Source organism: Choristoneura fumiferana, chromosome 22, assembly GCF_025370935.1.
Source record: "Choristoneura fumiferana chromosome 22, NRCan_CFum_1, whole genome shotgun sequence".
Taxonomy (NCBI): domain Eukaryota; kingdom Metazoa; phylum Arthropoda; class Insecta; order Lepidoptera; family Tortricidae; genus Choristoneura; species Choristoneura fumiferana.
In genome coordinates, this window is record NC_133493.1 from 1571302 (window position 1) to 1585011 (window position 13710).

The window sequence follows — 13710 nt, forward strand, 5'->3', positions numbered from 1 at the left end:
TGGTGTGCAAAAAGAGTTATATGTATTGTATTGTAAATTGTATTGTGTCACGGTGCAGCTGAACTAGATGGCTGAGGAGCCTCCGTGTCTACCATTTGTTTGTGCAACAATGTGTGTTTTTTCTTGCAAACACGGCAACAACCTCTTAATTGGCAGTGGAACGAACTGTGACCTTTACGGAAACAATTTTTACATAATTGCAATTTAGATATCTCATAAATCCTATCATCTATATTAATTTCTTGAAATTTTGAGCATTCATATAAGCGATGGCTTTGGCTACAAAAATCACAAATAATTGGTTTTTATCAACAGAAACCATAAAACTTTGGTTTGTGTTCCCGGGCACAAATTTGTGGTCACTCTTGTCCGGTTGATTGCAATAAGAAGTTTCTATACATCAGCACGACTGCGCAAGAAAGAATAAAATTCCTCCAAAGTAGGCAACGACTTAAGGTTGCTTTTGTACTCTTCCCACTTTCTACTCGTGTTTGTGTCTAATTTAGAGGACACCATGAAAATAATTAGGGCATCCCATTTATCAGTCAGCTGATCGAGACTTTCAAGGGCTCGCAAATGCTTTGAACGATTCCTTTAGAGTCAAAAGAAAAGAGAGCTTTCAAGTGATTATTAATCAAAATGTTTTTATTGTTGTATCGGTCGTATAGAAGTTCCCATGCGACTTTATAATTGTTTGCACTAAACTCAATGGATTTTATAACTATACTTGCATTGCCCTCTACTGAGGAGCGTAGGTAGTGGAACTTATTTATGTTCGGAATGTCACTGTTGCCATTTATCATTGACTCGAAACTGTCACGAAACTCGATCAATTTTAAATAGTTGCCATCAAACGTAGGCAGTTTAATAGTTGGAAGTTTTATTGTGTTGCATGAATTTGACTGACAGCTTGTCACTGAAGCACGATCGTCCTGGATCTCCGGTGTTTTATGTGATTGTACTGATTCTAATATGTCCTGCCCAATTGCAATAAAAGAAAGAGTTTGTCTGGAAGAGATCGCTTTTAAGCGATAAGACCGACATTGTCTACAGGGCAGACAACAACCACACAGGGTAGACGCAGGACAAAACCTAGTCTTTTGTACGCGGCGTCAGTCACCGCTTCGATGTGAGCGTGGAACGTGAGTCCCGGATCGAAGAGAACACCCAAGTCACGCACCTGTGCTGACCGCGCAATAGGAGTACCACCGATGGTATACTGGAATTCGCGAGGGGTATTAGAGATTCAGGAATCTAAGTGTTTATATTATAAGTTTTTTGTTCTGATTTATGGTGTGCAATGTGCAATAAAAAAAAATGTATTGTTTTGTATTGAAATTCTTGGGATCACTTTCACAGCACTAACACAATGAAGAGAGTACTCACTATAGCACCACGTCAAGGATCAACATGTCAAGGTCTTCAGGATAAGGTGGATTTTCTTTCAGGAACAGCGTCACAGGATACAACTGGATACAGCGTTACAGGATCTTACTCGATACAGTGTTCCAGGATACACCCAGGTACAGCCGGATACAGCCGGATACAGCGTTACAGGATTCAACAGGACACAGTGTTATGAATGCGGCGGAGTTGAGTCTAAGGGTTTTGATACGACCAATTAAAGTTGTAACCGGCTAGCCGGTCGGAGAAATAAAAGGCGTGTGGTTACAAAATAAAAATATAATACAAAAGAAAATATATACAATTATTTCAGTCAGCACTGCTCTTGTAGATAAATTTTAAAAAACACTGGCCTGAGACTTGTAGGATAGGTAGGGAAACAGGGCAGGGTGTTGAGGTAGCCTCGAAGCGTCCAGTCGCGACGGCGATCTGCTCCGAGGCAGCAGAACGGAGAGGAAGTGGAGATGATGATTTGGATTCAGCAGGAAAAAGGAAGGGCTGGAATAAAACACCCTGCTTTACTGCTTGCTTGCAGCACCCATCCAAGTCTCGTTATATAGTGTCGGACCAGCGAAACAAAGCTAAACGAGACTTGGATTAGGTTTCACACAATATAAACAAAAATAAATGTTACAAACAGAGCAAATAATATTTACAATACCTGCAATAGTGGCAGCCCTTATATCACAAGTAAAAGTCAGTGAATTAGCTATCACAAAGTGAATAATTAATTATTTCTATAAATAATCAAATTTCGGCTTACGCCCTGCCAAATAGTAGAGCCAATCGCGGAAAAAAAACAAATGAGTATCAACAATTTAGAATTTAGAATTTTGTTCTTCTGTAAGCGGCCAGTTGCGCACCGCGGAGGTTTGCCATGTTACAAAGTCCACTTTCGCACTAGCACTTCAGAAATGTTTTCCTGGTATATTTTTAATATATCCCTTAGCTGCCACCAATGTTATAAAGGAAATGCCAATCGAGTTTTAAAAAAAAGATTTAATTAAACTTCCAAAACTAATATTATGTTGGAGAACATGGAAAAATAATGGACCGGTATTTAGCTATTTCGGCTCAAACTTACATTATTACAAAAAAAAACACCCTTCAAAGTTACTTCGGACCGCTTTTCTTTGTAAAATATGAGTTATTCTTGAAAGGTCAAAACATTAACATTCAGTTTTAAACCTGGCCTTCACCATTTGTCTTTGAATATGAAAGTACTTACGCAAGTAAGATAACAAAAAAAAAATTACAACCTACGTAAGCATTTCGACCTAACCTAACCTAACCCTTTGCTATATAGTAATTTTATTTTCTCAAAAATGTCCGTAAAAGTTGACATTATTCTTTACATATCAAAAGGTGAAGTGCATAGTTTATGGCCAGCGAAAAATTAAAAAGTTAAAAAGATTGCAGGCGCGCTAGCTCGACAATAATAAATTAGCGCGCCTGCAATCAGTCACAAATTTAAAAAAAAGTTAGAAAGGCCATGGAAATGTTGGCACAAGTCATATACAGCCAAATCTAATGGGCGGTATCAGATATTTTGTTGGAACTTTGGACTTTTTTATTGGGTTTGAAACAGCTTGTGGTGTTTTCGGTGGAAAAATAAACCTGCAGTTTATTTTTAATGGAAAAAGGCGGTAAAGCGAAAGAAAAATAATTGGAATAAAATTAAATGTTATGATATACTTTGAGAAAAAGTTTAGGCTATTTCAGAATTATTCATCATTTTTGAGAGAAGCTTTATATTAGTCTCGGCTGGAATAGCAATTGCTGGCTTCGTATTAGTTAAATAGACTCGCAAGCTCGTCCGTTTAATACTCATACTCAGCCAGCAATTGGCTACTTCCAGGCCACGACAATAATCTACTATTATCTACGCACATATCATTAGTGCTCTAAAATGCGTTCGAAAACCGAAGGAAATGACCAGCATTATTACAACCAATTTTACTATGAGAGGTAAAATCTCTAAAATCTGAACTGTAATGTCATAACAGTACAGATTTTCGTACTGTTATGAGTTTAAATTTGGAACAACTGTCAAAACTCCAGTGGGTCTTTATTCTAGTATCCATAGATATTAACACAGTTATCGATACGAAACGTCAATTCAGTATGTTTTTTAATATAATCCGCACGACATTTGCTCTCGAGTGACATGAGAATAGTGACCTCATTCGTTTGTCTATGATTTAAAAAAAACATTCGTCTTGACGTAGGATCGAATTGCCGCCATTACTGTTGTCATTTTCATTTGTTTGAATTGTTTGTTGGTTTTTTGCTGTTACGAAAGTAGAATTGTGAAAAGTTTTAGTTGAAAATATGAGTAGTAGTGACTCCGAGAACGATATGAACACTCCGCCGGATATCTTAAATGCATACATTTTCACCCGAAGAAATAAATAAGTTTCTAAACGAGGCACCAGATCAATTATATCTGCAGTCAAAGGTAACTTACTTAATTTGTTTTAAGTATTTAATGGAATTTACGAGTAAAAAAAATTGATTTCATGTAAGCTCGAAGTTTTCTATATACATATCTCTTAGCACATTGAGAACTTGATATTGATATTGTTTCAGGTGGCACTAATATTTGGAGTTATGGGTCCTTGCCGCCGACAAAAATTTAGTGATGCCCAAATTTTTGATAAAACCATTTTAGTAACTGTCCGCAATACAAAAACAAAACGTTCGAAAGTTCTTTCACAGAAACTGGAAGTTACATGGAGTTGCGCCCAAAAACTTGCTCAGCATTTTTTTTTTTTATTAATTACTCAGCTGGGAAATGCACTAACCGACACATTGGCATCAATAAGTTTGGAGCATTGGGAAAAACCATAGCAAATTATTTGAATCTTCCGGAACCTAAATATGTGATGTAGTTATATTCAATTTATTGTAAGTATATTTCAAACACAATCCTTGTATTGTTTCTGAATAAATAAATTAACCTGAGATGTACACAGGACACTGCTTCCGCAGGACATCGGCCACTTTGCTGGTAGATGCAGGCGGTGATATAACAACTTTAAAACGCCACGGGGGCAATCAATGAAAAATAAGGTTAATGTGTCAAACCAGATTCTTAATTCAATTCAACACAAAGAAATATTAAATATAAACATGGCATCAAGCTCAACTTCAAACCAAGACCCTACAACCACAATTCAACCAGGACCAATCAATATATCATATTGTACCAATGTGAATGTCAACTACTATCACAATAAATAATTTGTTTCTGTTTTTGTTTAGATTTATTTTTGATTGCATTATTTTAATATCCAAAGTCTATAGATATTTTACAGGTAGCAATGCAGGTCATTTCCCTACGGCTTCTGAACCCATCTTAGAGTACTTATGATATGTGTGTAGATAAAGTAATGTATGCAACTGTACATAATTAGGCCTTAAAACATGTGTGTGGTTTTTGAAACACCTATGTATGCTATATAACTATGCAAGATTATGAAATACTCGGCCTGATGCTGCAGCCAGGATATCCAGAACACTAGTAGGTACACTCTTGATAAAACTATAGCAGATATGTCGTGTTTGATTCCTTTTGATCAGTATTTGATTCTACACACAACGCAATGGTGGCAACACGATGACCTGATGCTGCAGCCATAACATGCATGATGATGTGTAATAACGGGTTAGTTTAGCTCTAGTATCTTGAGCTGAACCCACAACGGGCTTCTGTGTCGATGCGTATAACTGTTCGTAAAACCTTTCGAGCTCTCTCAACAACTCCGGTTTCGATGAGATGATACTGCCATCGTCGATCTTCAACTTAGTCATTTGGCTTTTCCCAATAGATGAATTCTTTGCAAACACTTTAGAGCCCTGATTCCGCTCAATTGCGTCCTGAACTCGTGCAGTATTAAAGGCACGCTCATCGTTTTGCATGGATTTTGAGATTCGTCTATAAGGTCTGCCATATTCCGACATGTCAGTTGAAGATTGCAACCTCATCTCGTTCCGAAGTTCCATTAATTTAATTTTTTCATTGGAGAGCTTCTGAGGTCTTTTCCGGCGTGGAGTCTTAAAGAACTGGGACCCCACGGCCTGAACAGTTTCCACCAGCTCGTTATTAATCTCGTCCGTGGTTTTGCAATCAGCTAGGCACTGGAAGCGATTATGCAACGCGAGTTGAAAACTTTCGGGGTTCTGGATTTGGGCAGGAATAGGACGGAGCGTGGACTTCATCAGACGTGACCGTTCAAGCTTCACATTGATATTCAGTGTGCCTCTGACAATACGATGATCACTTCCGGTGAATATTCGCTTCTTGGTCGTCCTCAGTTGTGCGTAGCCAGGGCCAATATCCGATGGGGATGGTAGCAAGGAGTCACCCGGAGATTCTTAGCATTCCCTACTCCTCCGTTATCTGGTCCGCTACCAAGGCCAGGGATAGAGATTGAGAGAGAGATTGCCATAATCCCCACGATTGGCAGGCGGCTTGGGGATCGCAGTATTACGTAGAAGACGCTGCTGCCCGTCTTCTGGATTTTCCCTTTGTCGCCTTCTACGACACCCAACGGGATGGAATGGAGGGGGAGCTAGTCTTGTCCGGACACCCCACGGACGGATGGTGAAACCAATATTGTCTTTTAACACCTCTTATACCATATTTCAAGCGAAATAAAGTTATTTATATTTGTGCATTTAGGGTAGGCAGAGCTAGTGCTGGTGGCGCACTGCTTCACAGCAAACTCCCAACTGCCTACACAGCAATCGACACTACTTCTTCTTCATCGTATTCTTCATCTGAAGGTCGTGCCTGTCTTGATAAGCCTTTACGGAGACGTTGACGAACTGCTTTCACACCCCTATGTCCTCGACCAGTTTCAGAGCTGCAGGCAAGGTGAGCCCCGTGATCGCCTTAATTTGATCCGACCATCGGGTCAGTGATCGTATTCTCTGGGCCTTTTCCCCTCATCTTGCCTAGCACATTCAGTTTCTCTAGGTTGTCTGACTCCCTTCGAGCCAAAATGGCCAAAATAGCCGAGTACTCGCTGGTAGCAGGTTGTGGATAATCTGGTTCCGACATTCAGCTGGTCGAGCATGATGGTTCTTTTTGCTGTCCACGGTTTGCGTCCTCAATAATATTACGGCGTGCATTAGGCCAATTCTAGGGTAGGCAGCGCTGCTCGCGCCGCAATTGCGCGCCGCCAGCTCAAGACGCTGCCTATCCTGGAATTGACCCTGGATTGCATGCCTATCTAATCTAACGCGCGGGCGATCGTGATTGCATTCATTATCTCTTTCTAACCCATCCATAATACCAAGTGTCTTACACAATAAGGCCTCTACTGACAGTGGCACTGGTAGTGGTAATAGTAATTTACAGAAACTCACACTGGACATGGTAAACTAAATAACTCTGAATTAAGCGCTCTCACAACGTTCACAAACTTTCCCATTTATGTAAGTACTAGCTTTTGCCCGCGGATCCGCCTGCGTGGTATTCGGTTATCGCATGCATGCATGCATTTTTCCGGGATAAAAAGTAGCCTATCACTCTTGGGCCCATAATCTCTATGCCAAAAATCACGTCGATCCGTCGCTCCGTTACGGCGTGAAAAACGGACAACACACACAAACATACAAACACACTTTCGCATTTATAATATTAGTATGGATTATTAGGATTATTTAGTTTTGGTTCCATTATTTTCGCATGGAACCTTAAAAAAACACGTTTTCAACTATTACTTCACGCATGATTTGACGGTAAATCCTTCTGGCCGCTCACAAATTTCACCAATTAGTAGTCGTTTGGCGCGCGCTGCACTTGTAACGCTGCGCTGTATACTTTTAATAGGTCAAAATGTTATTAAGGAATATTATTGTGATTTTATTTTTTATCGGTAAGTTTTTTTTTATTCGAAATATCTGTTTTGACAGCACCTTGCGCTTCTTAACTTCAAGATATATTACCTAATCTCAACAAAATTATACACGGTCTTTATGGCGTGACACAACCGACCATGTAAAAAATAGAGATTTATGAGAGCGTACTGTAACGAAAATAAAAAACCGGCCAAGAGCATGTCGGACACGCCCAAGATAGGGTTCCGTAGCCATTACTAAAAAATCAAGTAATATTTTTCTAAGGATTGTGTGCGGAATATTCCAAGTTTAAGTATACTACAAGCTTTTATTTAGCTTCACCTGTCCCGTTGTCTGTCTGTCCGTCCGTCTGTCTGTTTGCCTGTAATCAAATCTTGTGAGTTCAATTTGACCAACTTCCAGTAGTCAGATTGACTTGTAATTTGGAATACTTATGTAAATTGCGTGACAACACAATAATCTGGTAGTTTCTTTAATATTTTCCGCAGCGCATGCGTTGAAACACATTTTATGACTATTTATTTTACACCTTGGGCTACATTATTGAAGTTTTAGTACGGATCCCTAATTTTTTTAAATACAATATAGCCTATGTCACTCGGAGATAGTGTAGCTTCCCAACGGTGAAAGATTTTTTTAATCGGTCCAGTAGTTTCGGAGCCTATTAAATGCAAACAAACAAACAAACAGACAAATCTTTCCTCTTTATAATATTAGTTTATATAGACAAGAAATCTACGGATACAACTATTTGATATATACATATATTTGTTGAGTTTTATAATTATCAATGCTATGCCTCCTGTGATCAGTGTGTAACTCGACTTGTACCCTTTTGTGTGTGTTTTATTTAGAAAAAAATAGAAATAAACAACGAATTTTGGGTCTATCTCACGTACTTTTAGGTGCTGTAGTTTCGGAGATAATTTTGTGAAAAGTGATACAACTAGCAGCATTTCGGCAAAAAGATCGTGCATAATATATCAAGTTCGTCGTTCGTCAAGATCGTCGATATAATATATTAAGTTGTAACCCCTTTATGTAATTGCTCTAAAGCTTATTTTCATGCTTTGTGGTATAAGTGAAATTGTATTTATTTTCACATTTTATTTTTCGGTATTTTTTTGCGGAAATATTGATATATCTACAGTTATACCACTTTTGACCAATTTTTCTAAAACCAGACCAGGGTACAACTCAACATGTACTACTACCAATGCGAGACCAATTTTATACATTTTTTTTGTGATAAGTGATACATATCGTCATGAATCACAAACACATTTTTAAATGTAAAGGTATACAAATTGAATTATATCTAAAAGTCAAACTATTCCCGTAAAATATTTATGCAATAACAGTTGTGTTAAGTGATACAAGTGCGAGCATAAAGAGTGTAGTGGGAGTGCGCGGGGGTGCGGTGACGCGGGATCGGGGTGCGCGGGACCTGCTCGCCTCAGTGTCGCTGTAAACTGATACAAGTTACTTTACTTTTTGCAAACTAAAAGTTAGGTAAATTTTATTTGTAACGGGGTACAAGGACAAAAAATAAAATTTTCAGGGTTTTATGTTTTACTTTACTTTAAGCAACATTGAGCTGGAAACATACGCTGAGTGAGTGAGTGTGTTTTACAAGTTCATGTATATCATATATATCAGTTTACACCAAGAGATATTATGGGTGCTATAGGGTGCACCATGATATAACTGAACTTGTATTACCTAACACATATATATTACATGCACACACATATTTATAATTGTTTATTTGTTACAGCTACAACTTATGCGAATGAGTTGGTAAAGGTACCTGAGGTGGACAACGTGATCAGCAGTCTGTCAAGTCAGCAATGGGACGACGACGAAGCGGCCTGTCGGGGCAAAATATTCAACGTCCTGAACAATGTTAAGAACTCTACACTATGGGCGTCTTGGAGTAAGTTTGTTCAGGAAAAGTAAACAAACTTCTTCTATATCCATAAAAAAAACGTTACTGAAGGACTGACTGACTGACAGACAACGCACACGGCGCACAGCCTGAATTGGTAAAATTTGGCAGACATAATATATTATTGTTTCTGAATCATAGACTTATACATATAAGTTAAATGCACGGAAATGCATCCAGCCTTATGGGCACTCTTCCGCAGGGACAAGGCCTATGTTCTTTCCCAAGGTCTATTCTATCTTTGTACCAAATTTCATCAAAATCGGTTTAGCGGTTTAGGCGTGAAAGCGTAGCAGACAGACAGACAGACAGACAGAGTTACTTTCGCATTTATAATATTAGTATGGATAGTATGGAAGTATGGATTTGATCATTACTTACCCAATATTTCCAGCCTGGAACGCCAACCCACAAGCCCCGTTGGGTACCTTCTTCGGTAATCGTTACCACCTCGGCAACTACGATCAATGCCTGCGGCCGCCCTGGCTCTCCGAACACCCGGAACTGAGGAGTCAGTACTGCCTGGCTGACGTGGAGATGAGTAAAGACCCTGCCAAAAAGAACTGGGACCTGCCAGGTCCTTATGAGAAAGCGGAGCTGTACTATGTTGACGTAAGTACTTAACCTTAAGGTATGGCATATATAATAATATATGATGTTTTATTTTAAGTTGAATATTTTGATCCCATCGATAAAAAAAATTAGAAAAACAGATCGATCAATTGACTAGCACAGCAAAAACCATAGGAACTATAGACTTAATAGACATAATATGAATAAGCAATTATTTATTCCAAGGCCTATTAGTAATTCTATCACGAAAGCGAATCAATAATTGGATAATCGCATAAATAAAAACAAAAACCTGAAATATTTGCCAACGCCTTCTCTCGATCCGCATGAACAGCTCTATTGTTTTGATCTATGAGAATATGCATCCATGTCATGCAAAATTTTAATATCTTTAATTATGTGTTTATGCCTTTGTATTTGAGCAATAACTGTTTCGAGAGCACATTAAGAATCTTCGCCACCATTTACATTTACCATTGCTCGGGGTGGTGTATCTATCTATTGATTAGATTCTAATCTATCTATCTATCTATTATATCTAATACCTATAAACGAGCAATTATTGTATATATATATACGGGCTTTTGCCCGCGACTTCGTCCGCGTGAAATAGTATTGTTACGACGGTGGGTTAGGTGATAGACTTTAATCGTGTTTTTTCGTATCTTGAAGGCGTTTTTAGCAGGCTGAAACATATTTTCAGTCCGTTTCAGGCCACCCTCTATCCGATGACGCCATAACCTGAAAACCCGTTTTCAGGCGTTTCAGGACCCCTTAAGGGGTCCATAACAGTAACAGGGGCCCATTATTATGGGCCCCTGAAGTACATTTCAGTATATGGCGAAATTACAATAATATTTACATATTTACATTACAAACAATAACAACGCTGCAGTTGCTTTTATGCCGTCCGTCCGTCAGTCAGCGCACCGCTCGCGTCGCGAAAAACTCAGGTCAATAGGCCCGAAAGCTGTAAAAAAATCAAACTTCTAAGTCAAGGCAATCAATAGCTACAGTCATTAATAAAAAGGTATTTCCATGTAATCACCTTAACAGAAAAAGGAATTAGGGTACTTCCGGCTGTCCTGGAAACTTGGAATTTTGCATAAAGGTAGCTCTTATAGCTCAATAAAATAAGAAAAATCTGAAAATTATAATTTTTCATGTCTGACTGTCTATGTCAATAAGCCATCTAAAATGATCCCACATTGCGTACATTTTGCTTGAGCTTAGAAGGCTCTGCTAACACTGTATCACCCCCTCTGCTAACATCACCTCGCAGGTAAAATTTTCAAAATCGCTTGAACAAATATGTATTTATTTCTTATAAGTGCCCAAATGCCAAGTTTCATAAAAAAACCATCGATTAATCTTCAACATTGACGATCTTCCATTTAAAGTTTCATCCCCTATTTCACCCCCTCACAGGAAGAGTTATAAAAACGCGCGAATAACTATCTTTTAATCTCTTATCACGTGCCTAAATGCCAAGTTTCATAAAGAACCATCGATTTATCTTCGACAACGACGTTCTTCCATGTAAAGTTTCATCCCCTATTTCACCCCCTCACAGGAAGAATTTTAAAAAACGCGCGAACAAATTTCTATTTATCTCTTATCGCGTGCCCAAATGCCAAGTTTCATAAAGAACCATCGATTTATCTTCGACAACGACGTTCTTCCATGTAAAGTTTCATCCCCTATTTCACACCCTCACAGGAAGAAGTTTAAAAAACGCGCGAGCAAATTTCTATTTATCTCTTATCGCGTGCCCAAATGCCAAGTTTCATAAAGAACCATCGATTTATCTTCGACAACGACGATCTTCCATTTAAAGTTTCATCCCCTATTTCACCCCCTCTTAGGAAGAATTTTAAAAAACGCGCGAACAAATATCTATTTACTTCTTATCACGAGCCATAATGGCAAGTTTAATAAACATTCATCCTTTTATCTTCGATAAATGACGACCTTCTATATCAATTTTCATCCCCTATTTCACCCTCTCACAGCATTTATAATTAGTATATATTGGATCTCGGAAACGGCTCCAACGATTTCGATGAAATTTGGTATGTAGCCGCATGGAACCCAATAGGTGGGCTAAAATAGCCACAGACTGGATACCACAAAATGGACTTCGGCGGCGTGGTAGACCCAGGCGTCGATGGCGGGACGATCTGGACGCCTTTCTTCGCAGCTGGTCAGAGATCGCCCAAGAACGGGTAGAGTGGAGGATATGGGGGGAAGCCTTTGCCCAGCAGTGGGACACCTCTACAGGCTTCTAAATATAATATATTGGTATGTAGGGGTCTTATCTCTGGGAAAACGCTTATTATTGAGTTTTAGCCCCAACAAAGCTCGGTCGCCCAGGTACTGTATATGATGATCCACGCATCGCGTGGTTAAAAAGTACCGAATTCGACTCCTAGTCCCAGATAATACTTTGGTATAATTAAAAAAAAACACGATGCAAGCAAGTCGTAGAACAATTTAACTTGGCTTAACCTCTTTTTCAGTCTGGCACAGACATCGGACGTAGTTTCTCCTACATGGCATACGGAGTGTGCCTGCCATCGGGATGCCAGACTAAATCTGTGCAGAAGTTCGTGAAGGCACTCCTTAGTGTTCAGCATTTACAAGCAGCTTGGGATGCTGACGTTAAGATTCATCATTGCGAGGAGGCGGGAGCACCCCATGTACCGCGTATTGGCTACTATTTGTACATGTAAGTTGATCGTTCTCTAAACACGACCTATAAACGAAAGGGATTAAGCTTTAAAAGAACTGCAGTATTTTATCTTGCTTCTTTGCTAGGTATTTGTTGTGTTTTAGCGGAGAACCATGAAAAAGTAAAGTCCATCGATATGGAACTTCGCAAAGTAACGCCTAAATCAGTCGATTAGGCTTTAGTGTCTGAGAGAGCACAACGTTGATTACAAATTTTGCACACATCATGGAAATGCTTCATACTCGTAATTACTTACCCCCTTATTCATAAAACTTAACAAGCCTATGTTAACTAACAAATGCTTTGTCCCTTTCTAACAAATACAAATGTCGAAGTGACAGATAAGGACAAACGAATTTTAGCGGCATTTTAACTAAAATAGGTTTGATTGTCGTTTATGAATAAGGGGGTTAATATCTAGTCATTCGTAGTAAAGTTTTCCTTTTCGAAATACTTTTACAGAAATGTCTTGCTGTACTGTGTGATTTACTGAGTTCGACCCCTTTATTGTTCAACTGTTCTATTGTTTTCTATTAGTAAGCACTCCTCTTAATAAACATAATAGAAGGATGCTAAATAAAATTCAGACATCTTGGAAGTATATTCTTTATTCGTCTCCTTCACTCATCTGCAATTTACATATCTCGCTATCTCTGTTGGTTTGACCTTTGTATCGATATTGCCCTTACATGCTTATTGAAATTTAATTTGAAATTAATACTTATTTTTAATTACATTTCACCCTTACATGCTTTTTTAAGTTCGCAAAATAAATTAAAAATTCTTTAAAACAAACTTTTACAATAAATAATAATAATATAGTAAATTTTTATTTTCAAAACAATTTCTGCAGTAGTATATAAGGTTACTACATTTTCGCCTTCTAAACTAATGTTAAATACTCGTATTGTGCGAGAATTAGGGGCTGTTTCACCATCCATTGATTAGTGTTAACTGACGGTTAAATGTGATGCCGTCTCTATTTGTTTTGTTCGAATAAACGGAGATGGCATCACATTTAACCGACAGTTAACACTAATCAATGTATGGTGAAACAGCCCCTTAATGTTTTTATTTTAACGTAGACATTTAATTTTTTTAATGCTTTTTATGAGGGTATTTTTACAAAGTATATTAACAAGATAAATAATGGTCTACGTGACTCGTTAGATGTTATCAGAGTATA

The 13710-nt window shown here is 38.4% G+C and overlaps 1 protein-coding gene across 1 annotated transcript in view; it reads left to right on the forward strand.

Moving 5' to 3' along the window:
- Positions 1 to 7167: 7167 nt before the first annotated feature.
- The window catches only part of LOC141440198 (nose resistant to fluoxetine protein 6-like), a 32582-nt gene continuing 26039 nt past the window's right edge, over positions 7168 to 13710 (forward strand). The window contains exons 1-4 of the mRNA XM_074104663.1: positions 7168 to 7289; positions 9050 to 9208; positions 9615 to 9832; positions 12313 to 12521. Of these exons, the coding sequence (XP_073960764.1) occupies positions 7250 to 7289; positions 9050 to 9208; positions 9615 to 9832; positions 12313 to 12521 (626 nt within the window). The 5' untranslated portion in view covers positions 7168 to 7249. The remainder of the gene's footprint in view (positions 7290 to 9049; positions 9209 to 9614; positions 9833 to 12312; positions 12522 to 13710) is intronic.